Source organism: Vespula pensylvanica, chromosome 13, assembly GCF_014466175.1.
Source record: "Vespula pensylvanica isolate Volc-1 chromosome 13, ASM1446617v1, whole genome shotgun sequence".
NCBI classification, from domain to species: domain Eukaryota; kingdom Metazoa; phylum Arthropoda; class Insecta; order Hymenoptera; family Vespidae; genus Vespula; species Vespula pensylvanica.
Window position 1 is genome coordinate 2,254,960 of NC_057697.1, and position 27,793 is coordinate 2,282,752.

Genomic DNA, 27,793 nt, shown 5'->3' on the forward strand with positions numbered 1-27,793 from the left:
AGCTGATGTTCATCGTTCTCTGTCTTTTTCTCTCTTTCGTTTCTCCAACCCTCTCTCCCTCCCTTTTTCCTTCTCTTTGTCATTAGAAAGAGATACAAGATCCAGACTTGTTCCTCTTCATGTTCATCTATCCCTTTCTTTCTTACTCGCTGTACTCCCCACTCCATGAAAAAGACCCACTTGCTCTTCTCCATCCATCCATCCTATTCCTTCTATCCTTCTACTACTATCCTTCTCTTTCTCATTCACCTCTTTCCCCTCTTTTAGATGGCTCACCAACCAACTGCTCCCTACCTGGTACCTTTCAACCTTCCTTCCCCGCTACCACCATACCACTACCAATTCCACCACCACCATCACTACTGCTAGCTTGGCAAGAGGACGTCGCTCGTTGTAAAGGCCTTCGCACACTGGATCCAATCGCTACTCTGACTGGTCCAACGAAAGTCAAGCAGAGAGTGTGTCGAGCGTGTTACCGGATTGGCATTTAAACACCATTACTCTCTTGCTACAACCAAATGGCAGCCTTGTCTTTTCGTCTGATGCTTCTTACTTTAAATCGAGAAGTATGTGAGATAACTGAAGTTTCCTGTCATTATTATTGTTTTTCAGAAACCTAATGGACTACTATGATGATAATGATGATGATGATGATGACGACTATGATGATGATAATGATAATGATGATGATAGCGATGACGATGAATAATGATGATTAGAGCTAAAGTTGAATTTAATTTTTAATTCAATCAAGCAGTAGCTTCGTAATGCTTAGCAATGGCCAGCTGATATATCAAGTTAGGCTGATGTGCGAAAACCTTAAAACGAGCAGGTAGAAAAAGGTTCGTATCAACGAACGGCCGAAGCAAACGATTCCCTCGGCGAACGCGGTTAAACGCGTGATCCTTGTCTCTCTCTCTCTCTCTCTCTTTCTCTCTATCTTTTTGGAGAACTCCGTCGATCTTTCTTACTCTTCAGGCAAACCTTTCTTCACCGATCTCACTTCAACTCCTTCACCACCTTCTTACACTTCTCCCACCAGAATTTTCTGAGATAGGGACTCTCTCCCCTCCACCTACGCACACATATAGATGCCACTCAACTCGGTTAGCTCAACGCCAGGTGTATCTACCCGGTGTACTCGTTAATAAATATGAACAACTGAAACTTCAACTATTTGTAATTGATAATTTCTTATTTGATCATCTTTCATATATATTTTATTCATGAGCTTTTACGATTTTCTCTTTGGTTTCTCTCATCTTTAGAATAAACGAAAGACGTTGAAATTATTTTACTATTCATGAGTTCGTCTCTTTGATAATGTCCGATCAGAACAGACCATTTCTACTTTGATTCATTTCCAATCTTGCAAGATAAAGTCTGATCAAATAAAGCGAATTCTACTTGTTATCCTTCTTTCATGAAGTCTGATCAACATTGATCATTTCCACTTGCTTACACCATCGCATAACATAGTTTCTTGTTTTCAATGATCATACATAATTCATAAATATAACTCACGTTAACTCTTTTCCTTCTTTTTCTATTTATAGAGAACACTCTCGCGTGACTTTTGCAATTTCTTCATCTGTCAAAGGTCAACATTCCATTTATTAAAGATTTCATTTTCGTCATTGATCCGTCAAGAGTCACCCGTTGTGTACAGGACTATATACACAAAAGCAGGTTGCATGTGCTCTGTAGAGAGCACAACTTTTGCCGTCACAAAACGCGAATGCTAACCAGATGCGCTAAGTATTGTTCGACAATGTTGAGAATTCGTACATGCTTCTTCTGAATCTACCAGTTTCTTTTTTCGTATACTTAAAAAAACAAACGATATACACTATATCGTTACATTAGAAATCGTCGATTAATTAATTGATTATTTGATCGATTGGTTTATTAATTATTTATTATTTATTTCGAGCTTGAACAAAGAAATTCAACGATCGCATAATCGTTATGGTTTGTTTTATTATTCTCCTCCTTTTGTCTTTTTCTTTTTACCGATCTTACCCACGATTCATCGTATACTTAGATACTTAATTAATTAACGAATGTACACATGGAAATTCGTGTGTTTATACGTGCAACGAGAGTAGTTAACGGTTTGCAATTGCATCTTGATGATACGTTCTGTATGAAAAAAAGATTTCTAGGAAATGAGCCAGATGGTTTTTTTTTTTTGTATAGAATACTTTATAATTAAGTCATATTTATGGTTGGTAATTATCGTTTGAAAGAGATATGCAAAAACCTTTTATGCGTTTTTCTATGATCTCTAGAAGAAACTTAAAGTCATGCAAAAAAAAAAAAGAAAAGAAGAAAAAGAAAAAATTGTATGAGGCAAACGTGTGGTGGTTCCTCAGTCCTCTTGTGTGTATATCAAAGGAAGTGGGAAACTAATCAAAGTAACGGTTCGTCCCGATTAGACAGTCAATACGCTCTGAAACTCATGGAAATGACTTTACGTAATTCCACGTAACGTTTTTGCAAAGTCTAATCGCCGTGCAATGTCCCGAGAAAAGACAGGGAAAACAGGAAGAGCATGTGAAAGAGAATTACCCAAGCAAAAGGAAGAGATTTGTTTCGGAAACTTTGTCAAAGCTATTTAGATAGCTTATTGTTGGATGAACTTAACAAAAAAAAAAAAAAAAAGAAAAGAAAAAGTAAAATCTTCAATGAAATCGTGCCGTAGACCTATTTTGTTAGCACGCATCGGTAAAAGTTTCTATTTTTTTATTATTCTTTTATTTTATTTTATTTTTTATTTTTTTTTCATAGAAGTATAGTGGATTAAAATCGGCTATAGTTTCTAATCGTTCATCGATGACTAGCAAGTTCTAGGTAACTAGTTAGATGAGTGTTTTTATCTAACTTTGATTATCAATCATGCTTTTTTTCTTCTTCTTCTTTTTTTCTTTTTTTTTTTTTTTTGATTGTTCAATTCAATCCTCGCCATCATCAACTCATCTAAATTTGTAAAATAAGATTTAATACGAATTTATTCTGGGTGTCAAGACAGAGAAAAAGAGATTCCTTTCACGTGATTAAATGTCGAGGAAATTTTTTCTAGCTTGGTTATATATCGAAGAGAATATAGAAAGTCACGAGATGATGATGTAACGCTAAAACATAGACATTAATGTTCTATGGCATCCGAGTACTATAACTCCATACTCTCTCGACTCAGCAAATATTATATGTATATGCTATAGTAATTCGAATGAAATAAGAAAACGTGTAGGAATATGTATAGACGCATATGCATATACATTTGGTGAGAATGTCGAAGCGATCAGATTTATCGATGGCGTGTATGTGTGTGTAACTTTTACTTTCAAAGTCAATGTACTTGTACTTGCAATTGGTGTTTTGCGGCCGATAAGAGTTTTCTTTTGCCAATTGCAAACCACAAACTACGTATGTGGACTAATTCGTGATTAATCATACGTTTCATATTACCATTTTACTGTTTCTAATATTTAATATTTATGATACCATATGTATATATACACACACACACGCACACACACACTTATCTCGTTTTTTTTGTTTATAATAATTTACAAAGAAACGAATGACATCGGAAATTTTCTTGCAGAGAATTTCCATGAATATTAGATATACAAAATAATTCTTTAATCACGTAGAATAAGAGAAAAGAATAATGAAGCAATTAGCATAAACCATAGCAATAGATATAAACTTTAATGGATTCTATTTTTATATGAAAACCTGTAGGAGAGTATGATATTTATAGAATGACATTAGTCGACATGCTAATTAACTGGTTAAGAAAAATCTTATTTTTTTTAATTATTGGCACCAGTAGAGAAAGAGAAAGAATAATCCTTAATGATCACATGTCCATGTGTGACTATGTTGGAAGATTAATAATACTTGCACTCTTAGTTATTAAACAATGTAATTATATTCACTTGTTTTTTATCGTATGTATAAATTATACATTTCAGTAAGAAAAGAGAGACTTCATTTTAGCCTTGACATTTTGCCGATCTCATCAAGGTTACATTATTGTATATGTATATGTGTTTACATGACGCTCGTTAATACGTGCCATGTAGTTAGTTCCTGTTTCTCTCTCTCTCTCTCTCTATCATAGTATTAAATAGGATACCAATGAATCAGAAGCCGAAAATGTGTAGTATTTCTATAATTTCGTATTGATTAAAATATAAAATAACATAAAAATTATTTGAATTATATATATTTCTATATCATTTGTTTTTCTCTTTTTCTTTTTTCTTTTTTTTTCTTTTTTCTTTTAATATAACATTTATGATTATACCTTCGTTTTGCAACAAGCTACGTTGTACACGCTGCGAGGACGATAGAAATTGTTTTCCTTTTTTTTTTTTTATCTTTGCATTGGACTTAACTGTGCACGACTTATAAAGGCACGAGAAATATACAAATACTTAATAAGATAATAATAATAATAATAATAATAATAGTATCAATAATAATAGAGGCGGTTGCGTTTCCTTATAATTCCATGATGCCAGTGATAATACAAAATTGGTTAAGCGTTACGCGTTTTCTTCTAAAAATAAGTTTGGATAAAATCTTAATGCTTCTATCGTATCGTCCCTGCAAGCTCTTCCATGTTTTTCAGTAACTAATAATCTTTCTCGTGCTAATAATACAGATATTCCTTCAGATCGTGCAAGTTCCTCCGCAGTTATCGAACCTCTTTCCTGTAACTATAATCGATTTAAAGTATTATAATTAAGGTATTGTCTTATTTTATTAGACTTTTAGATCACATAGATGATATTATATTTACTAAATCTGCTATAGAATCTGCAACTGCAAGATCATCGTGAGATCGAATTTGAAGAACCATAACGCCACTGTCAAAGACCCTTAGCACTATAGGTAAGCTCAGAGATACTAATTGTCTGCTAGCGTTTAATAAATCTTCCGGAGATAAAAGTTCCAATCCTCTAGCTCGATTAACACGACAATAAACATCGGTCAGTGTCATCATTCCACCTACTTCCTGAAATTATATTGATTATTATTTTCAATCTATGTTTTCCACAAGGTATTTACAATCGTTAATAACAACAGTGCGGTTTACCTTGATTGGTTCTTCTAGAATAAGTGCAAGTTGCATAGCTAATTGTTTAAAATATTCATTACTACTTTTGTAAGCATCTCTCGTTACAGGATCATCGATACCTAGACTCATCAAATAAGACTTAAATCTAACAGTCTCATCCTCCGTGATGTCTCCTTGTCTCTCCTGCAATGTTCTTGAATTATGAATGTCGACTTTATAAAGTAATCATTGAAAGTCACCCTTATTTTTGCAGAGATGGTTTTAGATATGGTCACCATATCTTTAGCCATTTCCATAAGCTTCTTAAGATCTTGGAATGCCTTAGAAATACTCTCATCCGTTGCCTTTTGTTGTTCTTGCAGACTTCTTTCAATACCTATGATACCCGTTCGTGGTTTTATCACTGGTAGTGGTTTAGGTGTAACGCGCAAACTTTGAATATTCATATCGGTTAATTGATAAGGAATAGGAGGATCCGATTCCCAGGTTCTTTTTCTAAGTACATCTCTTAATTCTATTATAAAATTTGAATCCAGACCTTCTTTGAATGATAATTTAATATAATTAAAGGCACTGTTCTCTGCTGGTCCAGGCATTTTATCTAAAAGCATATTAATTAATCAAATCAATTTACTTGATATAAAATTTACGATAAATTATTACTTTCTTACCAGGAGACGGTTCAGAGAGATGTAAAATAACTTTATTGTTACGTCTAAAAGAAAATGGACCTGGAGATTCCTCTTCGTGAAAAACTACATATCTTAAAGGTAACGAGAGGCAAGTGTTACCTCGTGGTATATCGTCTGGTCTTCCCCAAAGTGCTCGGTGAGTCGTAATATACAATTGTCCACCTTCAAATTGTGTCTGTCAATGAAACATAGGTTAATTATTATCCTAATACGATTTTATGTGTTTTTACATACCTTAACGTCTCCATCATACAAACGTACACCAAAATCTCGTCTGACGTTCAGTTCATTGGGTAGAAGCCGAGGATTGGCATATTCAAACCTATTCATTGTAAAAGAAAGAAAGAATATTCAAAGTGCATACATATATCGAATTTTTTAATATTTTGACATTTATTTGTGCAAGCCAGGCTTACAAACATTATCTCTTTATGAATAGATGTCGCTTAAATATTCTGTTGGTTACACTGATCTCTTAACGTATACAACGCGGGTATGCTAGACAAAGAAAATTTATAAAAATATATAAAGTTTAATTCTCTTTTTGAGATTTTCGACTGCATCACATTTTTTTTGAGGTATGCATTATAATAATCATGAATCTTGCTATAAAATTATTGCTCAGATCATAGGATAACGTTCATACTTACCAAATCGTACACACGAATGATACATTCTTAATTAATCTCGTATATACTGTTAAATAGATTTAATAAACTTGATTTTATTTATTATTGATTAGTATTATACATCAGACAATGTTAAAAATATGTTATTTTCTTTATCTAGCATTTATTTTGGTTGGAAAGATGGAAAAACATAGATTTTAAGTCCTTTTTAGTTTTTGAATTTTCGCACACTTTTCTAGTACGCCATCTTGTGTAATGTAATTCGCGAATCACGAACATGATGAAAAGTGAACTGTGATTGGTTCGATTTTCAAATATCTTGTAGTTAGTGCGTCGTTAACGTCTTTTGAATAACGACGAACATTCTTCGTGTAAAATGTGTAATTTCTTGTTGTATTCCTTTGTTAAAGTGTTTAAGTGAAGTGTTTTACTTTCAAGTGCATTCAAGACTATTAATGAAGAAGTAAAATGAAGAGAATTAGGAAAATTTGGCAGCAATTTCGAAGGTCGCTTCCCGATGGAGTAAGTTGAAATTTTTCGTTTTTTTTTTTTTTTTTTAGCGATTTCTACGGGTTAATAAAAGTTATAAAGTTTATAGTACCAGTCACATTAGTTCAAATATATTTTTTCTGAATTTATTCAGTAAACGAACTGTGTAAATAGAACCGCAACCATGGTTAACAATGATCGTGTATAGTTAATAGTATATGATTCCCTGCGTGTATGATGATCCACGCTGTATAATGATTAACGTCTTCTTTCGTAATATATTTCTTTTCACAGTTTAATGTATTAAGATTATTTCTTATAACTAAGTACAGTACAATACAATGTGTAGTGATACACTTCATATTTTTTCACAAGCACAAGCTCGAACGTACCTCATTAGTTAATACTTAAGGGATCCATTATGTCTATTTAATATAAAAGGATTAAAAGAGTATGTACCAAATGGAATGATTATAATATTTACTTTAAGGCCAATAGCAATTATCTAATATGACAAGGGGTAATATTCATTTATCCATCAAGATATACTGCTTGTCTTTGTAAATACTTATATTCTTTGATATTATTTATAAAGTACGATTAAAGAAAGTTATATTTATAGGCTGGACTAGACTTAATGGTTCCCTTAAGATTTTGTCAAGTAACTTTGATATCTATAAAGTTTGTCAAGTATTTAGACCGTACTAGGGAATACATTCATACTTTTGATCTTGATGGTACGCACGAGCACAGTCCAAAATACATTAGGAAGGGCGTGGCAAGGATTGTTCTTCAAAAAGTTTCACCTTAATTCAATAAGATACAAAGATTAATGCATATACAGGGTGAGGTGAATGTGCCCTTATTATATCACAGAGAGGCGTAACAAAAATATAAAACAATTTAAACTTTATAGTATCTTTGTATGAGTCATACATCCATGCAACAGCTACGCGTTGCGATTCGTCCCATTATTTTAACTATCAAAGCGATAACAAGCATTGTGTTTATCGATGTACAAAACTATTTAGAGATAGATCACTTTTATTTTTGTATAAAATCCAGCAAAGTGGATTACAGTATTTACGAAAAAATTATCTTTAACGGATAACTAAAATTGACAAGTTGAAAAATATTTTTTAAAATGCAATAAAATGATAGCATTGCATTCAAATTTAAGAGCGTTATCACTTCTCAAGTATCAGGAGGTAGTCTCAAAAATATTGCAACTAATGCATATCTAAGCATAATTTTTTATATATAACTGATTTATTTAATATATAATACCTAGTACTATATATTGCTCTATTTAAAATGCAATTATTTAGGGTACGAATCGCTTGGCACTATTATTGTCATCATCACTCTATTTTCCTTTCTCGCTGTTTCTCTCACTCATATTCTCTCTTCTTTTCATTCTTTCTCTAATCTCTCTTCCTTTCTTTCTCTCTAACACACTCCCTTTCATTCTTTCCCCTCGTACTCGCATCTTTCTTCAACTTACATATCACTTATCATTCTTTCCTTTATTCTCAGTTAACTTGAACTATAGCTAGCCTCTGACAAAACTAAATTCTGATAAACAAGTTGCAAGCTATCCCCAGTATTATCTCCTTTGCAATTTCTTTCCGCATACATGTTCTATAGTCAGTTTAACAGTAAATTTAATCTGTATCTTCATACATGCATATATATACTTGCAGAGAAGTATAGATATGTACGTATGAATATCTTACACATGGGTATTAAGAATAAAAGATTATTTTTGTGCCAATATACAACAGCGTTAAATGATAATTTATCTCCCCTTATGTATACACAGATGAAACGTATGTATGTGTGATCGTTTTAATATATATATACATACATATATATATGTATATATACATATACATATATACACATATATATTTATAATATTCCACAAGAAAGATTCGTTTGATGTAGCCCATTATGAGCAGCCATTTAACACTCAAAAGATCACAATTTTTCGAAGATACCTTTGCTAGTCGATATGTCAGCCCTCATTAAATATTACTTAATTAGATATATATATTTATATAATATATATATTTATCTATACAAACACTTATACACTTAATGAACATTTCATGATAAAAAATCAATTTTATTTAATAATAATAATGATAATTATAATATATATATATATATAATAATAATAATTATAATTATAATAATAATAATGAGTGCCGATGCATTTCTTTTTTTTAAACAGAGTAATTCAACAAAAGATATGTTCAGTATTTAGTCCGTATTAATGAAGTTAATAAGTTATTAGAACATTCAGTCTCATTCAATTATTAATAATATAACTTTCGGTATCAGCAGAGTGTAGTACGTGCCGAGTCGCTGCTCGCGCAACTGTCGTGGGGTGGGGACGGGTCCTATGGTGGGGAGCGTCGGGCCCGAACAGCTGATCTCAGATAGTCGTGTTCGAGTCGCAGAGAAGAGTGGAGGTCGTTCAGCCTGTGTCCATGTTTCGATACACTTCTCGAGCAGATACATATCAAGTTAGTAATCAACTCAATTATATTTTAATACTCGTTACCTTTTTAGTTTATTCGTCGTACCTTTTCATCGAAAATTATGATCCCTTCGTTATAATATTTTTTTTCTTTTTTTCTTTTTTTTTTTGTTTCTATTAATCTCGATTATCTTTCTTTTCTTTTTTTCTTTTGTTTAAAAACGTTCGTTCTCTCGAACCGTTCTCGTGGCTCGCCGTTGTTTACGTACATACATACATACATATAATCGCAGAGATAAACATCGTTCGCAATAAGATGCCTTATCGTTTATAATTAATTACAATAGTGGAGCTTTTAATGAGAATTCAGCGATATTTAGTCCCATAGTAGTTGGCGATAGAAAAAACCTGAATAAGTGTTATATCCTGTTTTTTTTTTTTTTATTTTCTTTTTTTTTCTTTTTTCGTTATTTTAAGAATGAATTTCAAATAGTTCGATCTTTTATGACAAAAAGTGTATAGTATAGAGTGTAAAATTTTCTCGTAATGTATCTATAATTTATATATATATATATATGCAGATGCATGTGTATATATATTACGTGTGTATACGAAGGTTTTAAATTTTATTATATTTCACTTCTCCGTTATTTTTCATTTTTGTTTATTGTGTATGAAGAGGTACAAAATTTATAGGTAATAGAATATGGCTATAGAATATATGAGGTGTTTAGAAGGCTACCTAAATCGTTCGACTCACGAAGACGAAACAAAATTCCCTTTGGCAGTTGACCACAATAAATCTGGATTCGTTGATAACGATCTTTTCGTGATCAAGGATCGAATTTATCGTTAAAACTTCCAATGGGAATCGTACGATCAATCGGTAGATTACGTTTCTTAGAAAGAGAGATAGATAGATATATAGAGAGAAGGAGAGAGAGAGAGAGAGAGAGAGAAAGAGAGAGAGAGAGAGAGAAGGAGATGGTATAATTCGGTCACAAACGCCAAGTGCAGAGATAGATATATAGTTAGGATCCTCGATATAAGATAAGATTTAAAGGAAATTGATTGTAGAGCGTCATGATGTATATATATATATGTATATACGTGCGAGAGAGGGAGAGAAAGAGAGGGGAAGAGAGAGAGAGAGAGAGAGAGAGAGAGAGAGAGAGAGAGAGAGCACGATCGAAGGAGCGAACACGATTGTCGAATATTTTTGTATATTTTTTCCTCTTTTTTTCTTTTTTTTTCTTTTTGGTAATATTTTTATTAATTTTCTTTTTTTTTTCTTCTTTCTTTTTTTTTTCCTTTCATTTGCAGGACTTTCAGGGAAAATAATTTTTCTTTCAATGATTTCTCTCTCTTTTTTTTTTTTTTCTCTTTTTCTTTTTTTATACTCCTGCACGTCGAGAGCACGTTACTGATAAACTCTGTACAAACATTAACAGTCCAGGTATAGGACAACAACGACAACGTTACGTTTCGTTTGAAAATAGTTGAAATTCTCGTCGCGTATTCGAAAGGTTTCGTTTTTTTTAATTCTTTTTGTTCGTAGTAAAGCACGGTTAGAGCTCGACGCGCGAGGTCATTCATGCGAATGAAAAAATATTTTAGTTAGGACTAGCTGCTAATGGACGAGGAGAAAATCACAAAGGAATAAAACAAAACGGGAAGGAAAGAGAAGAAAAAGAAAAATAAACATATAAAAGGAATTTCGTAGTAATGTTATTTTCAGGAGTGTACGTGCGTACGTGTATGTATGTTTACATATGAGAGCAAAGATAAACTGTCGTGTACGTGTGTGTGTGTGTTTGTTTGTTTGTTTGTTGTGTAATTTTGAAAGTGACTCCAAAATGTTATCTTTCATTTACGCAAGGTATATTTTCTTTTTTCTTTTCTTTCTTCTTTTCTCTTCGCTTTTATTTAATTAAAATCTACGTTGATTTGTGCCTGACAATGGACGAAACAAGGAAACAAAGAAAAGAAACAATGGTGTATTATTATAATATATTGATTGTTCGCTCGTTCCATTTACCAAGTCGAATTAAAATGTTCTCGTTTATTTTCTCTTGTAGCATATTCGCGACACTCCGTCGGTCGTATTTCGATCGATTAGTAGTGGGAGTCACGGGAGTATCGATGGCCTTGAGTCCTACGTTAAACAGATTATTCAATCGTTTTGTATCAACTTATGTATGTATGTATACAGTTTAGTTTGCTCGATAGAAAGTTTACCTAAACTCGAACCGTGTTTACATTAAAAGGTAGGACACCAAAATATTCGACGACCTTTTGGTTTTCTTAGAACGAAGCGTAAGGTCATGTGAATTTGAGAAACAATCACATTATGTATACTATATAAAAGATATACGCGAAGAATATTAAATATTATTTCATTGTAATAATGTTAAAAATGAAAAGCATTTTCATTTATCGTGAAGAACGTATATCGTGCGTATCATATTTGTTTTTTTATCTAATCGTTAACATTTCAGTACGATTTCATTAGGATCATCAGATCGAATAATTTAAATAATATTGTAGAATAATTTGGAAAAGCACAGTATATTATTTCTTATTATCGTTACAAATAATTGTGTCATTAATTTTCGAGATAATTGAATTATCAAAAAGTATTCGAATATTTTTGAAACGTTGCTGTTTAAAAAGATTATATATATATATATATATATATATATATATATATATAAACATTGGGACGTTGTCATGTTAATTATTATAACTCTAATTGATTTGTGCACTTCATGCTCTTGCCTGTTAGCGTTCGATTTCTCTCTCTTTTCTTCTTGTTCCATTAATTTTGCCTTCTTTATATCCATCGTATACTCTCCTCCTCTCTCCCAATATCCAGCTGATCTCATTTTCTCAATGGATGCCACATAGCAATGGGACGTCTCAATGCTGTTAACATTTGTCTCCAATGTGCTAATGCTTTGCCAGTTGAAGTGGAACCAACAATAACGTGACCGACCGAATAAGCTTTTGCATTTGTCGTGGTTTGCTCGTTGTGTACCTCTGCTACTGTCAGTCTCAATTGAATTGTCTGAAATAGAGAAGATAAGAAAAAGAATAATTTTCATAAAGAATATATTTTATTAATTCTTTATAAATGACTTATATGTATTACGAGAATTATTATTATCATTAATATTATTAAGATTATTAATTATTAATATTAAGTATAAGAACTATTTTTTCAAAGTTAATTATTTTTAATTATTCATTTATTTTTGATTGTCATTATATACTAGACCTGTAGAGCGTGAGCTGGTACACTAAATATTATCGCCTCGTTGAAAATGGGACTCTTCTCTCCCTTTTTCACAGACGTCTTTTTCTTGTGCATTTTTTTCCCTTGTTGCAGTAGGTAAACCTTTGCAAGAATATTGAAAAAAAAAAAAAAAAGAAAGAACAACGTATCTAATTAATTTTGATCCTTTTTACAGATATATTATTATCTTATTTTTTTTTTTTCGAGCTTATTACCTTGACAAAGAAATCACCCGGTATAGTATTAGAACCACGTAAGTTTCTAGCTTTTACTACGACCAAAGTTAGCCTCTCCGCAGTTGGCAAGTAGCTCAGAGAGAACATGAGCTCTCCCAAGTGCGGTGTAGGTAAGGCAGGTCCTGTTAAGGGTAGCCAGGTGGTAGCAGGTGGTCTTAACGCTGGACCTAGTCTTAAACTAGCTTCACCAATAAGCGAGGCGCCACCACCGAGACTCGATTCGTCGGAGAACACCTAAATCCATGTATCATTAATATTAGATAACTCCTTTATTTCTTGTATTTTTTTTTTTTTATTATTATTATTACTATTTTAATTTATCATGTTTTATTACCTCGACCAAGAGCGTTCTTCCAGCTGGACCACCGTCCAAAGGAAAGAGAAACTTTTCTTGATAACTCGGCGATGGCGAACCTCTGTACAAACGTGTTTGTACGTGGGTTTGTCTATCAGGCAATAGACATACTCTATAATGTATTTAAAGGAAAAAAAATATTAATGATTTAGGCTTTAATTTTAACATATCTTTTAGGCGATACTTACGTTTTACTTTTTTTTTTTGTTTTTTATATTGTTAGATCGTTATTCACAAATTGGATCACTTTTATAAATTTTTATAAATGGCGATCCATTATGATTAAATTTTTTGTATACATTTTTAACAGCTCATCCGTATTTATAAATCGTTTTTACATACTGTCGGATAGAAATTTATAAAGAAAAAAAAGACAAACCTTGCGAAGGTGTCTTGCGCAGGTCGACCATCGGGCGCAACGAGATCCCTAGCTTCAAGGACACTGACTGCTAAATCTCCTTCAGCATCAGTACCACGTCCTCCCCATCTTTCGTGTTCTAGACCAACGCAAACAAGTCCCACGACAGGTGCCTCCTCGAGATCGTTCAATACCACACTGGTGTCCGAACAAACACTTTCGCAACTTATTGCTCTTTTTAAATTAGATTCATCCGGTGGAGGTTCAGGTTCAGGTCCCTGTGAACCACGACGACTTCCGGAATTCGATTCACCGTGCTCGTTCATCGTGTAATTCGTAACGTAATTTTCTTCGAGACTTTGCTATCGTGAAATAATGTTCAAGGTTAGAATAAAAAATTTTTTATTAATTTGTTGTTCCCCGTAGATTTTTCAAAGTACCTGAGATAATCTTCTCTTGAGTTGAACTTCCTCCAAAGCTGCATAAAGTTCTTGACTATTTCGCCGCCTGTTTGATCATTATAAATCCATGTATTTAACATTTGATTTAATATTAATTAGAATTCAGTTTGAAGGGCTTACCTTGGGGTATCGGAAGTTTCATGTTCTACAAACTCGTGGATACCATTTAATCTCTCCATACTCTTCCTTCTCTGTTCTAAACTATTGAAGATGTCCTAGTAAAAAAAGAAAGAAGGAAAAGAAATTAACGATTATTTCTTTGCCAACTCGTATAAATTATCGATATTAATTTTTGATCAAATTACTTCGGAGGTTCTAGTGAAGCTTGGATCAGACATGAACGTATAAGATTCATGATTATGATCCTTCAAGAGTAAAGGCGAGGATGGTGGATCCTGTAAGCTGTAATATACCTGAAAGGCAAGAGATTTCTGTAAATTTTCTCTTCATTGAAAAGAGGAGTAGAAAAAAAATAGAAAAAAATAGAAAAAAGAAGTAGGAGAAGAAGAAGAAGAAGAAGAAGAAGAAGAAAAAGAAGAAGAAATGATTTACTTCCTGAGCAGTTCTATGAGCTTCCAAGTTTAGCTCGGGGCTGTAAAGATCGGAACTACGTCTGGAAGCATCAAGGCCAATGGCGTCCGAATCGGTTTCAGTGTATATGTCACGTACCTCGTTCTGTAAACGACTTCCTGTATTCTCGTTCACCATACTTGGCGATCTCGAGAAGGTAAATCGTTGGACTTGTTGAGCTGACGATAGAACGGAACTGAAATTCATTTGTTTAGTATCATATATCTTTTAATTAATTAGATTGAGATCGATGATGCGTCAGAAATAATTCATAATCGTAATCTCATTGAATGGATTACAATTGGTTTATTTGTATCAATGAGTTAATATTTTTGAGATTGGTATTATAGTATTTTATTTATTTATTTTTTTTTCATAAAAGTAATAAGAGGATATTAATAAAAAATTTTTGTTGAACTTGTATCACTTTAAAAAATAATGTACAAGATATATGGTCCACAAAATTTTGTTAAGTATGAGATCGTATTTATCTAATTGAAACACTTTACGCGAGTCAGTCATTACGTAATAGTAATCGGAATGGAATGATAAAAAATCTCACTTGTAAAATTCCGAGGCATCGATGTAGCTCTGCGAGGTAACTGATCGAAGTGCGTTGAAGATCCTTTCACCTGTTGTGGGTTCATTCTTTTTGAGAACATCCGTAGGAGGATCAGGTGGCGCGGGTGGCGGTGGTACAGGACTCGATGCTGATTCGCTGCTAACCTTAGACGAGTTGATCTGAGCTTGCATGTCATCGGCATAAAGTATTTGTTCCCGATCTTGATGCGTGATCGACGTGTGATCATTGATCGTGTCGAAGGCAGGATGATCGGGTAGACTTTGGATATATTGAGAGACTCTTTGTAGACCAGTGTTGGATGAATTATCATGGTATAGATAAGACGTGCCAACGTCATCTTGAAGCGTCGAACTTCTGAAAGGTGTCATCTCGATGCTTTGGACCTCGTTGTTTCTTCTGTCCAACTCGTTCTCCAAGTTCTGAGCATTTTGAAGCATCTTGCAGAGAGTTTGAGGTCCATAAATGGACTCCATGATCGTTTGACTGGTCGAGTTGGAATGATTCGTCAAACCAAAACTACTTGGTGATCCTCTAGAGTCATTCCTGACGTGTTGTCTCAACTGATGAGTTCTCTGAACGACGTCATAACCTGGATAGGTATTTTCTTCATTGTTAGCTTTAACGTCGAGAGCCGCGATAGGTGTATTATGAACATTGTATCTATTACTCGTCTCGAATTGTCTGTAAGGATTACACCTCGAGTCGTAAGTGTCGTTTCTTCTCTCTTCGGTCGCGTCCATCTCGTATCTTCCCATTCTCGAATCGGAATGATTTTGCATCGTGTAAGCTGCCATTTGAATATTCTCAGGCAACATCTTTCCTGTGTTTCCTTCGCCATCGAATCTGAAGGCCGAATGATCGTTAGGTGGCTTGAAAAAGCCATAATTCTTCACCGGTTCGTTTTGGAAGACGAAGACCGAGGCTACAGTTGCTCTCGATGATGGAATAGTTCTTTGTAAGGATGGCGGTGGTGTCAGCGGACCTGGACCAGACTCCTGCATTCGTAAATAGTCAACTGTGCTAGGGGTTTGAAGAGGAGATGGTCTTGGACGTGATGCTGGCCTTGGTTGTGGTGCTGGTCTTAATGGTTGAGGTGGTATAGTACTGCTAGTTCCAGTACCAAGTGGTGGGTGAAGATCTCTGTCCACAGCTTCGAATCTACGATCATAGAACATATCCTACAGTTGTCAGCCATTTCTAATTTATTCGTAGTAAATTCATCAAATCATTTTATACGTCTTGAATAGAATTTTTTTGTTTAAGGTCAAGATCAGGCACCGAGTTAAATCAATGCTATCAATTTCATACGCTGTAGTCACGCTAAGTTACATCAACGTTACCATCGCTAGCTCTTTCGGATGCCTTTGAGCAAAGCCTTTAATGCTTTCATTAGATTATTTTGAGTGCTTCTATGAAGGTCGAGTCATTAAAGTGTAATTTAGCGAGGATAGTAAAACGATGCCTTTCGATAGGAGCTTTTTGGCTTCATGGTTTAGTTGGAAACCTTTTTGTGTGCGCTTGTGTCGTATATCATCCAAAAGTTTCAAAAATAATTTCACTCGAATTTTTAGTAAAAGAAAAAAAAAATTACAAGAAAGAAAAAGAAATGTTTGTCTTATTTACCGTGTGAAGGCTCCTTGAGCATCCAGTCTCAGATCACTATCACTGTGCAGCAATTGTTGAGAAGGATTACCAGTTTGCCGATATAAACCTGGTATTGTCTGTGCTGTTGGATGTTGAGCTTTTACAAGACCAACCTGTTGTTAAAAAAAAAAAAAAAGAAAGAAAGCAAAAAAGGAATTAAATCGATAAAGTTTATACAGTCATATTGTCGGATGTACCTATACATAATTATAAAAGTAGCTTAATCGATATTTTTTATTTATCGATTTTATAATATCGATTCGTTTTTTAAATATATTTTTTAGGGTTAGTTTTATGATTATTCACATATTATTTTTAGATAGATCGTTGTACCTTTTCTTCTCGTGGTGCCCATAGCCATGATAATGCCTGTCGCCATTCTTCTAATATACTCCAAATATTTCTAGTACCCCATTGCCAGCCGATGCAATATCTGATGAGATGTTAGAGATAATAAAACTTATTAATTAAACGATCACGCGAAAAATCTTTATTGATTATCATGTCGAATATTAACGATTATTAGACACGTTGTAATAATGGTTGGAGGTTTATCCAATAAAGAGGCTAATGACATCAAGAGTGTGCTATAATTAGGCGAATATAGACGAGCTTATCAAAGAGGTCAGTAGGAAGATATAGACCGTTTAAAAAGACTTTGAGAATGAAGATGAATTATTCTAAAGAAAATTTGTAATATAATTAGATTTATTTCTAAGATATTTAAATCACTTTTTCTCGGACTACATCTTTTCTTATCGAAAATTGTATCGTTCACATTCGTCTGTTAGAGGAAAATCAAAAGGAAGTTGAACTCCCAGGAAAGAACCGATAGCATGTCGGTGATACAATTGCCGGCTGAATGACCTCTTAACCTGTTGCACGTGCAACACTTACCGGTTTCCAAGAGTCTATATTATTGTATTACCAGTGCTTCGATTTGTCTCTTATATGGGATACATACGTTTTGGATTTGATTATCCTAAGAAAATAATCGATCGAAATTTGAGAAAACAATTATTTTTAATTCTTTTGAATTTATCGATCTGCATATAGAATTAAGAACATACACGCGCGCGCGTACAGTTGTTCATTTTTTTATTTCAAAAATGTGAAGGAAAAAAGTCATGGAAATTAATTCTAATTTTTAATCCGTAAAGTTTAACTTCGTTGAACTTTTAGAAGAGTCAAAAAAGAAAAGTTGCTCGTTATGTCCTTAGATCTTTTTAATCAGAAATTCTAGTATGTTAGATGTTCGTTCCTAAATCGATTAGATGCAAGATAGATAGACAGAGTTTGAAATCGTTTGACAATTACCGTCTACAGAGAGCCAAAGCAGCACCAGCGGCGACGACAATGACCAGTGCGACGCCGAGACCGGTGACCCAACCCATCCTTCTTAATGCCAAATCCAGGCCCAACCACAAATCCAATCAGACCGCCGGAGCCTGAAACACACGGAGTAAATCCATGGAGAGCATGATCCGATTACTGTTACAGAACCGAGATTATTCGAGGATTAAGAGACCTTCTAGAGATCCACCTTTATCGATGGTATCTATGTTTTCTTTCTAATCGACAAACATTTCGACATGTCCACAGGGTATATCCCATCATAAATTCCATTCAAACATTCCTACGTGAAGAAATAAATCTTCAATTAATTTTCTTTTTTCTTTTTTTTTTTTTTTTTCGTTCGTAATCAAATTATCTAATTCTTTATCGTTAACACATTGTTTTATTGTTGCAAGTAGAGGTATATATTTTTTTAACTGACAATATTTTAAGATACTAATTTATATATTTGATAATTCGTAGAAGTTTGATTTTCAAACTTTCATATGGAATAGTCGCACGTATTTAGAGAAAAAAGAAGAAAAAGAAAAAAGAAAAAAAAAAAAATGATAGATTTTTTTAAAGTAATGTTTCCGAGAAATTTACCGAAAATTCTCTCGTTAATACATGTGACGTCAATTTTAATTACTTTACGGTAAACTTCGAGGCCGTAACAGCAGCGGAAAGGACGAACTCGAGTGGTGAAGTAGAAGAAGGGAAGAGTGAGGTAGGAAGGGGTTTGAGGATGTCGATGGAAGTTAACGAGGCGGGTGGATAAAACGATAAAATCTTCCTTTAAAGTTTCACGAGTGCCGCCGTTCTTTGAGCTTCTAGCAGAAACATCGAAAAAGAATTTTCTACGATCTATGGGTAGATCTTTCAGCATGATTAGAAGTCCTTTTCGTTGATAAAAATTTTCGAAACTTTCTAATTTTATACATTCATATATCGAAGCCTTATTCGCAATATTTTATATTTCTTTGTTTTAATAACGATAGTTGATCTTCATTATTACTTAAAATTTTATTTACAAGAAAAATTTTTCCTAATTTAACTTTTAATATTTAACGTTTCATCGAGTAAATTAACTTCGGGCAACTACACGTTTTAATGCCATATTCTCCATGTACTATGTATTTAAGAGGCATGTGACACGCACCTACATGTATATATATATATATACCTATATATATGTATATAATATATATATACGTGTATATATAAGAGTATAGTGGAATAAGTAGGTACATAGAGATGGCGGACCGAAGAGGGCTTGAGAACCCTTAGACAGCAGCCCTTATCGTGGTATTGGCATTCTACCCTCAAGCAGAATATATAATTCATAGGCGGCTTGACGCAAAGAAGATGTTATTGACATTCTTGGCAAGAGAAAGAGAGATAGGAAGAAAGAAAGAGAGAGAGAGAGAGAGAGAGAGAGAGAGAATTTTGTTAAAGAAAATTCATTTGATTCTATTAACATAAATCGAATTAATTAATCTCGCCATCAATGAATATACATCAAATGATGTTAATGTAGCTATTAAATCATAATCTCTCGACCTGATTATTAAACAAATTTAATTTAATAAATATTTTATAATTAGGTCCAAAGACATGCACACACACATACACATAATTAAAAAAAATATATATATATGTATATTAAAAGGTCTAATTTGTAATATATTAAAAATTCATTACAATTTTCTAATTTTCGTCGCGTTAAATGAAACTTTTGATTATTATTTAAAATTGATATCATTGAAAGACCAAACTGGAATTTTGAAACATTTCTTAGGAGCAAATCACACAAATTCTTTATTAACGATGAACTATATATTATTTACTCGGTTGGGATCATCGGCCTCGAAGTGAAGAGAGAGAGAGAGAGAGAGAGAGAGGGAGACAGAGAGAGATTCATCGTAGATACGAAAGTAACATGAAAGAAGGAATTTTCGGGTTTGGGAAGTTAGGGTTTTGTTCCGGTTCACGTTCCATCCTTTTCTTCACTGATACAGACAATGGTAGCAATTAGTAGCGCGTAAGATTTCAGCCTGGAGGCCTTAGAGAAAAAGAAAGAGAGAAAGAGAAAGAAAGAGAGAGAGATCCTGTGATTCTCGAGTACATCCATTCAGCAGCTAGTCGCTTTTTCGTTTCCTTCTCGACCCCAAACTCCCCGACCAGGAACACTCACACTCCGTCACGATACGCTGAGAGAAAAAAAGGGGGTCACGAAGCTTTCCTTCTAAGATAAGAGCGCATCTTTAATTTTTATCTGCGAACAATCACCTTCGTACGTTCGTTTTAAACCTCTTGTGAAAAATTTCTCTTCCTTTTCAGTATTCCAATCGATTTCTTTCTTTCTTTCTTTCTTTCTTTCTTGCTTTCTTTCTTTCTTGCTTTCTTTCTTTCTTTTTTTCTTTCTTCTTTCTTCCCTTTTCTTTTTCTTTGCTTTTTTTTCCCCTTCATTCCAAGTGTCAGATCAACGATAAATACACTTAGTTTTATTAAACGGAATATTACTAGGAATATATAGGATGCTCTGAAAAAATCCCTAAATGGGTAGTCACAAAGTTTAGTTTGTTTAGTTGATTTTAGCTTTTTTTTTCTCAAACTTCTTTTAATCTAATCTTTTTTAGTTTGTAGAACTTACAGGTTTAGCTATAATCCTAAATAGTCTTGAAAAAGAGTGATTAATTTTTTTACATCATTTAGAAATTTTCGATCCGATCTGTTTTTTGTTGTTGTTTTTTTTTTTCCTTTCTTTATAACAATTACGATCGTATATCATTTATCGACAAATTTAAACAAAGTGCAAATTGATGTTCTTTTTATTTCTTTTTGTAATCTCGGAAATTAACTATAACTATTTATGTACACACACATATACATACACGCACACAAAGTAAATATTCGTATTATGTAATTTGATGAATTAATTTGTTTTAATATTTAATATAGAGAATGAGGATTATAGCTGAATGTTTCGAATGAATATTATGAACTATAATAAACCGTTATAAATTATGAAACGTATATAAACGTCGCTTTTAGGCAAATATCTGGAAAACACGTTCAACGTATTCCGTTTTATGTTGCGCGACTAATTAATCGCGTTTTATCGTCGAAATTCCCGAGGAAAATTCATTAATTTTGGCGGGAAGAATGTATAGGTACATAGACGTATGAGGCATTATTTTTGAAAATTGTGTGTAAATCCTTTTCAATTAAAAAAAAAAGATACATTAATTGCAAAATCAAACTATGAACATACTTGATTTAAAAGGTAAAATATATATATGTATAGGATATAATTTATTGTAATATATTTTATTTCAATTGCGAAAGGTATTTAAATAAAATTAAATAAAATAAAAAATTAAACAGAAATATAAGATATATATATATATATATATATATATATATATATATAAAACTATAAAATCGAGTTAAACTTTTACTAATATTTGTTTTTAAATGAAAATAAGATTTAATTGTAACGTTTTTAATTATAATTACGAAAGAAATATTTCCAGTTAAGTTTTAAACAAAATATTTTTTATATCGAAAAATAATGTCTCATGTTTATCATTTACACAGTCGTCGTCTAATATTTGTTTAGAATATCTACGTGAAATTTGAAGTGAGAAAGGGGTAGAAAAGTGGTACTACGTGTGCACCGAGCACGAATTAACGAGTAGTAAGTAGTAAGCTGAGAAACTAGGTCAAGCCAGACGGATCTGTTCCTGCTTTGTGTATTTGTGTCAGTATGTCAAGGTAACTGATATCTTCTCTCTGACACGTGAATCAATCGACTGCCGTCTAAATAAAAAGTAGAGAAAGAAAGGGAAAAAAGAGAGAGGACGAGACCGACGAGAATCGATCATTCTCAAATTAAAAATAATAAATCGCAAAAAATCTAAGAGTACTTTGTCCAAATCTAATAATTATTTTAATAGATCATTTAAAGTATTTTAAAAGCTTTAGAATCTTGTGTTTAGAATTTTGAGAAGTAATCGCGGAGAGATTAATTTTTTATTTGTTTGAAGTATGTTATAAAAAATATAGTAAATGACCTCTTTTAAATTTCTCTAAACAAGTAATACTGATTCGTAAACAATTTTTGTCCGTTTCTTTTTCTTTCTTTTTTTTTTTTTTTTTTAATATATATATATATAAATAAATAAAAAATTGAGCATGCGAGATCTCTGAGTATTTTTGCGAGCATGATGTATGCGATCAATATATTTATTGTCTCATTGCAAATTTACAGAAGTTCGTTCGTTGTTAGTGGTAATTTACAAAGTTACGAGAGCAACATTCGCCTATGAAGCATCCATGAATAATTCACTAGAACGAAAATGATTCGAGGTCCATCCAGCTTGATTTTATTCCATGTTCATTGGATTTCATGCTCTCTGTTGAACGTTCATAGCCTTTTATACTATTGAACTTTTTATGGATGATGTTACAACACATTTCTCTAATTATTTTTGTATTCTCTTTAAAATATTTTTACATTTTAATAGTATCGAAAAAAATTCTGATAAACTCTAATTCACTGTTTAGATACTTCAGATAATGGCTTTATTTTTGCTATTATTTTATTTCTTTTTTCTTTTTTAATTTTGCCAAGTATTCTCATGATAAATGATCAATATAAAAATAGTAATTCGCGGAGAAATGACTTGTAATAACAATTTAAAAGAAGTTTTTCTCATTTCTATATACTTGAAAAGTATTAAATGCATTTATTCATACATAAATGAGTTGACTTTCAAAATTCGCAAGAATATGCTTATCAAACGTTCCCAGGCAGTGTATCGCGATGGCCTATAACGAAATTTAAAATTCCACGCGATAGAATCGCTCGACCATGGCCTAGGCAGTGAATAATAATTTCTATTTGAACGGTCGTTGATTGTTCTCGATCGAATTTACTTTTTCTACGTCTAATATATTTATTAACGTCAATTTAGTTTTATCAGATGATAGAGAAGAAAAACTATAATAATCGTACATATAATCGTGTCTAAAAAATGTTCTTATAGAAGTAAAAATTTTATTTACGTCAACTATATGAATAAGTATTATTAAAAATCTAATAAAAAGCTCGAACGTTATTTATCATATAATAATGTTTATCTAATAAAAACAATAAACGTATGCGTTCAAGAATTAGTATATTAAAATATATAAAACGAAAATAATTATTATAAAAATTTTTCTTTACTTAATAAAATATTAAAAAAGATGATACACTATATAAAGGGTACTTTCTTATATTGATATAAAAAAAAAATGTACCTAGGTGCACTATTAATGGCCACCAGTGTATATGCATACATAATACATACGTAGATATAGTTCACTCGTCGATAAAGTTAACGAGTTAGGAGATATAACAGGTGAAGGACACTTCGAGAGTAAGATAAAGAAAAAAAGAAAAAAAAAAGAAAAAACAGAAAGAAAAAGAAAAATAGAAGAAAACAAAGAAAAAATTTGGTGAGAAATAAAGAAAGAGAGGAAAGGTAGTCGATGCATTTTTTAAACGAATCATTCTTTTCTTTTTCTTCCTCTTCGAGATGAATAAACAAAATATAGTAACTTTTCAATATCTGTAACAATCGAAAAGATGAGAATGGTAGTCCATTGGGAGAAGACATGAAGCTGATGTGAGTTTGTCTAGTGAGAGAGTAAAAAAAAAAAGAAAATATATATGGACAGAGAGAACAGTAGAAAATAGTTGAGAGAAGTGGAGTGGGGTTGAGGGAAACAAGTAGATTAAATATTTGACGAGTATTTTTATCGTATTTTTTCATTTCTTTTATTTCCAGTTTACATCTGACGTGACTCGTTGGTCAATACTTTAACGATGGATCATAGCGTCGACAGAAGAAAAGGATTTTTATATCGTACGAGTAGTTTGCATAGATCATTTCATATTTCTGGATTTTGGTAAGTCATCTTATGATACTCTTATTTTATTCATTTCAGTTTGTCTTTATTAAGAAATATAGTTTTTACTATATATCAAAGAAACGAACATTCACATCATTTTTAATTATCATTAGTTGACGTTCATAAATCACAAATAATTAGTTTTAAAGACTACGTCTTTTCTAATGATAATTTTTTAATTTATTTACGTATAGATAGATATTAGATATTTATACAATAGATATTTATACGATCAAAATTAGTATATGTAATACATGTATCACATCAATATTAAATATATCACTTACTTCAGAAAAGAATCTCGTTGAGAGAAAATATTAATTAATCATCTTGTATAAACGATTAATTATCAACTCCGACATGTTTTCAAATATTAAACATGAAACGATCAAAACTTTGATAAAAAAAAAGTTGTTCAAAAGTTTTCTAAAGTTCTCTTTTCAATTTTCAAACTGAAAATAGTTCGAAACTCTTCTCTCTCTCTCTCCCCCTTCTCTCTCTCTCTCCCCCTTCTCCTTCTCTCTCTCTTTATATATAAAATTCATAATTACAAGTAATTGACAAGGTAAAGGAGAATAAAAAAAATGTTAAGCTCTCCTTTACTAATTAATTAAAACGAGCAAACCGTCGATTAATTAATAATAATAAGAAGAAGAAGAAGGGGAAGAAAAAGGAAAAGAAAAAAAAGAAAAATAAATCGATAGAAGCAAATCGTCGATTAATTAATAATAATAATAATAATAATAATAATAATAAAAATTAAAAAAAAAATTATAATAAACTGATCGAAAAGAAAATGTCAATCTTCTTTCAAGCGATAATTTCTAAACATCTTCATGAATTAAAAGATAGGAAATAACGATAGAAAAAGATGAGTTAATTAGTGCGAACGTCCGAGGAAAAGAATTTCCTCGGCGTGGCGCTAATCGAGTGGTCTCGATCGATCGGCTTCGTCATGCTCTCTCTCTCTCATATACACATACATACACATATACATTCGTGTTCGCGCTGCCGCAGGAGTGCTGCAGGTTCGTTGCACTTTCGGCCGCATTCGTAAAACTGCACCACCTCCGCAACATCGTTCACGATTCTCCTCCCCTTCTCTTTCCCCTTTACTCTTAAACTCGATCTCATCCCTTTTCTCTTTAAAAAAGAAAAAAAAAAGATCGATTTCAATGTTTTTAACGTGCCTAAACAGATTTTCTTACTTATGTATATATATAAAATATGTAAATAACTGAATAGAATAATCTTATAATCTTAAAGAAAAGTAACTAAATGTCTTCTTCTTCGTCAGACGATACTAAATTTGATTTACTAAGTAGAAAGAGATAAAATGAGATAGAAGGAAGAAGAGGGATTATAGCTTCGGGCTCGATTAAAATATAAACAAAACCTTTAGGGAGGATTTCAAAGCTGAGGAAACTTCCTAGTGAATATACACCTATGTACCTTTATACATACATACATACATACATACATAGATACACACACACACACACACACACACACACACACACACACACACATGCATGTCTGTTTATGTGTAAGAAGAAAGAGAAAATAGGGAAAATGAAAAGGGGGTTGTTCCTCTCTTTTTCTCTCTCTTTCTGAGGGTGCTGGAGTCTGGCACGAAGAGAGAACGATCTTCGACGTGAAATAAATAAAAATGGAATGAAGAAAGAGAAAGAAAAATAGACAGAAAGGGAGAGAAAGAGAAGAGAATGAAGGAGAACTGAGAGGAAACTATGGAAAGGAAGGAAGAATGGAGGAAGATGAGAAAAAACGGATAGAACGGAAGTAAGAGAGAGACGTAGATAGAGGGAGTGGTAAGTACGAGTGAGTGAGTGAGTAAGAGAGAGAAAGGGAGACAGACAGAGAGAGAGAGAGAGAGAGAGAGAAACAGACAGAGATAGAGAAAGAGAAGGGTAATGAGGGGTGGAAATTCTGGGTAGCTGCCAGATGGCGCATTGCGCTTCAGAAGCCCAGCCCTAGAGTTTCTAACGTTTGCTGCCAAACATCGAGATCTCTCTTCATATATCCCCTTAATCCGTTATGGTGTCTGGGTTTTAGGGATGCTTCCGAATCCGGGACATGAATTTTTCAAATTTTATATCTAAACTTTCCTTTGCTCCCATCGTTTCTACTTTTCTTTTTCTCTCTCTCTCTCTCTCTCTCTTTTTTTTTCTTTTTTTAATTTCCATTTTATCTTCCATTTTATCTTCCATGTTCAAATTTTGCTTTTTTAGGATGGATTAATCGATGATTTTGCGACGAGTTTAATATCACGATTGTTCTTCCGATTAGTCGGTTTAGCTTAGTGTTTTAGTTATGATTCAAGGTGATTAATGATCCATGAAAAGTTAATTGTTAGTTTATTAATAAGGTATATGATTTAATTGAGTGTTGTTATTCTGGATTAGATGATTAAGCGTTTTTATGCGGAGTTTTGTAACAATTTAGAAGTGATTAATGATCCGTTAAAAAAGTGATGGTTTCATAATTTAAAATTCGTATCCAATCGAGGTTTCGTTATAATCGAATACAATTTGATTTTGACTGGGAATAGATTTTAGTTGCTAGAATTCTTTTTATATAGACTCTTCTATTTCCTTTTCTTTTTATTGCGAGTTTGTACAATTTGAAGGTGATAAGTAAAGGTGATCAGGTTACAGGGTTCACCCTGTATATCGATTATTAAAGAGATATAGTGGTTAAAGGTTGTATAGAAGACCTCGAACGTTTTACTCGAAGCTTTGGAATAAAGCCTGTGCTTTCGTTTCCCTTAATAGAAGCTTTCGTTCTCTTCGTGTAAGAAGGTTCTTTTTCAGAATTACATCGATACAAATTCGATTTCATATTTTTTCTATCTCTCATTTTTCGACGACGTTATTAAAGGACCGATCTTGGATTGTTTAAGAAGATTCAATCTTTTTTTCTATCAATAACAATTTTCATTGAATGAGTCTCTCTCCGAACAAAACAGAAATAATTCTAATTCTAATGACGATGAGACAATTGTTAAATAGTCAAAGAGATGAATTAGATTGATGTGATCCATTAGTGATAATATCTACTAATTTTCATTCTACTCGAACGTAAAGCAATAATCCTAATGCATATCTGGTCGCACTCTTAATTAACACACTCACAGCGGTTTGGATAATGGTAGATTGCGATCGATCTTGGTGGACAAATGGATAGGTTAGGTTAAGCATGCTGGATATGCGTTGTGATAATAACGCTGTTCGATATATAGGATCTTCAATACTATATATGTGTTATTAGATCTAACATGTCACATATGTATATGTATATCAAAATTATTTTAAATCTTTCATACACATTTGAAAATTGATGAAATTATTATTGGAAAATAATTTAAATGCATATCTATGTTTATTTTGAAAAATGAAATGAAAGAAGAAAAAAGAAGAAAAAAGAAGAAAAAAAGAAGAAAAAAGAGAAAAAAGAAAAAAAAAAGAAAATATACGAGAAAAAGGGGAAAAAATAATGAGGCAAATTGAAATATTTGCATCGGTGGGAATGCTGAGTAATAGTATTGTTTGAAATGACCTAAATTAATTTTTAACGAGTGCCATGTT

General features: G+C 32.5%; 3 protein-coding genes across 9 annotated transcripts in view; 1 reads left to right on the forward strand and 2 right to left on the reverse strand.

The window, feature by feature from the left end:
• Positions 1–4,162: 4,162 nt before the first annotated feature.
• LOC122633904 (vacuolar protein-sorting-associated protein 36) lies at positions 4,163–6,207 on the reverse strand. Of its 2 annotated transcripts, XR_006328223.1 has the most exons (7): positions 6,022–6,207; positions 5,767–5,962; positions 5,335–5,696; positions 5,114–5,278; positions 4,817–5,032; positions 4,319–4,733; positions 4,163–4,180 (listed from the first exon to the last, which is right to left on the reverse strand). XR_006328223.1 is itself a non-coding variant. In XM_043822370.1 (6 exons), the coding sequence occupies exons 1-6, from the start codon at positions 6,115–6,117 to the stop codon at positions 4,560–4,562; spliced, it is 1,209 nt and encodes a 402-aa protein (XP_043678305.1). In that variant the 5' UTR covers positions 6,118–6,207; the 3' UTR covers positions 4,222–4,559. The 2 variants fall into 2 exon arrangements, 1 of the variants encoding a protein (XP_043678305.1); XM_043822370.1 differs by lacking the exon at positions 4,163–4,180 and having other exon boundaries at positions 4,222–4,733.
• Positions 6,208–6,737: 530 nt separating this feature from the next.
• LOC122633899 (synaptotagmin-5) overlaps positions 6,738–27,793 on the forward strand; it is a 93,771-nt gene continuing 72,715 nt past the window's right edge. For 2 of the 4 annotated variants that reach the window (XM_043822354.1, XM_043822357.1), the window contains exons 1-2: positions 9,129–9,436; positions 24,065–24,185. The gene's annotated coding sequence lies outside the window, so the exon portion shown is untranslated. Of the gene's footprint in view, positions 6,939–9,128; positions 9,437–18,090; positions 18,447–24,064; positions 24,186–27,793 lie in introns of those variants that run through there. The other 2 variants (XM_043822355.1, XM_043822356.1) reach the window with 2 other exon arrangements.
• Positions 10,772–27,793, reverse strand: part of LOC122633898 — a 49,228-nt gene continuing 32,206 nt past the window's right edge. The window contains exons 3-16 of one of the 3 annotated variants that reach the window (XR_006328218.1): positions 18,210–18,340; positions 17,226–17,325; positions 16,872–17,005; positions 15,228–16,406; positions 14,648–14,861; positions 14,401–14,508; positions 14,216–14,310; positions 14,075–14,141; positions 13,656–13,996; positions 13,256–13,388; positions 12,901–13,155; positions 12,668–12,787; positions 12,169–12,457; positions 10,772–11,545 (exon numbers count right to left, since the gene is read on the reverse strand). Coding sequence is in view for 1 of the 3 variants with exons in the window: in XM_043822353.1 (XP_043678288.1) it covers positions 12,272–12,457; positions 12,668–12,787; positions 12,901–13,155; positions 13,256–13,388; positions 13,656–13,996; positions 14,075–14,141; positions 14,216–14,310; positions 14,401–14,508; positions 14,648–14,861; positions 15,228–16,406; positions 16,872–17,005; positions 17,226–17,325; positions 18,210–18,286 (3,009 nt within the window). In the remaining 2 variants the exon portion in view is untranslated. Of the gene's footprint in view, positions 12,458–12,667; positions 12,788–12,900; positions 13,156–13,255; positions 13,389–13,655; positions 13,997–14,074; positions 14,142–14,215; positions 14,311–14,400; positions 14,509–14,647; positions 14,862–15,227; positions 16,407–16,871; positions 17,006–17,225; positions 17,326–18,209; positions 18,341–27,793 lie in introns of all 3 variants that reach the window. The other 2 variants (XR_006328219.1, XM_043822353.1) reach the window with 2 other exon arrangements.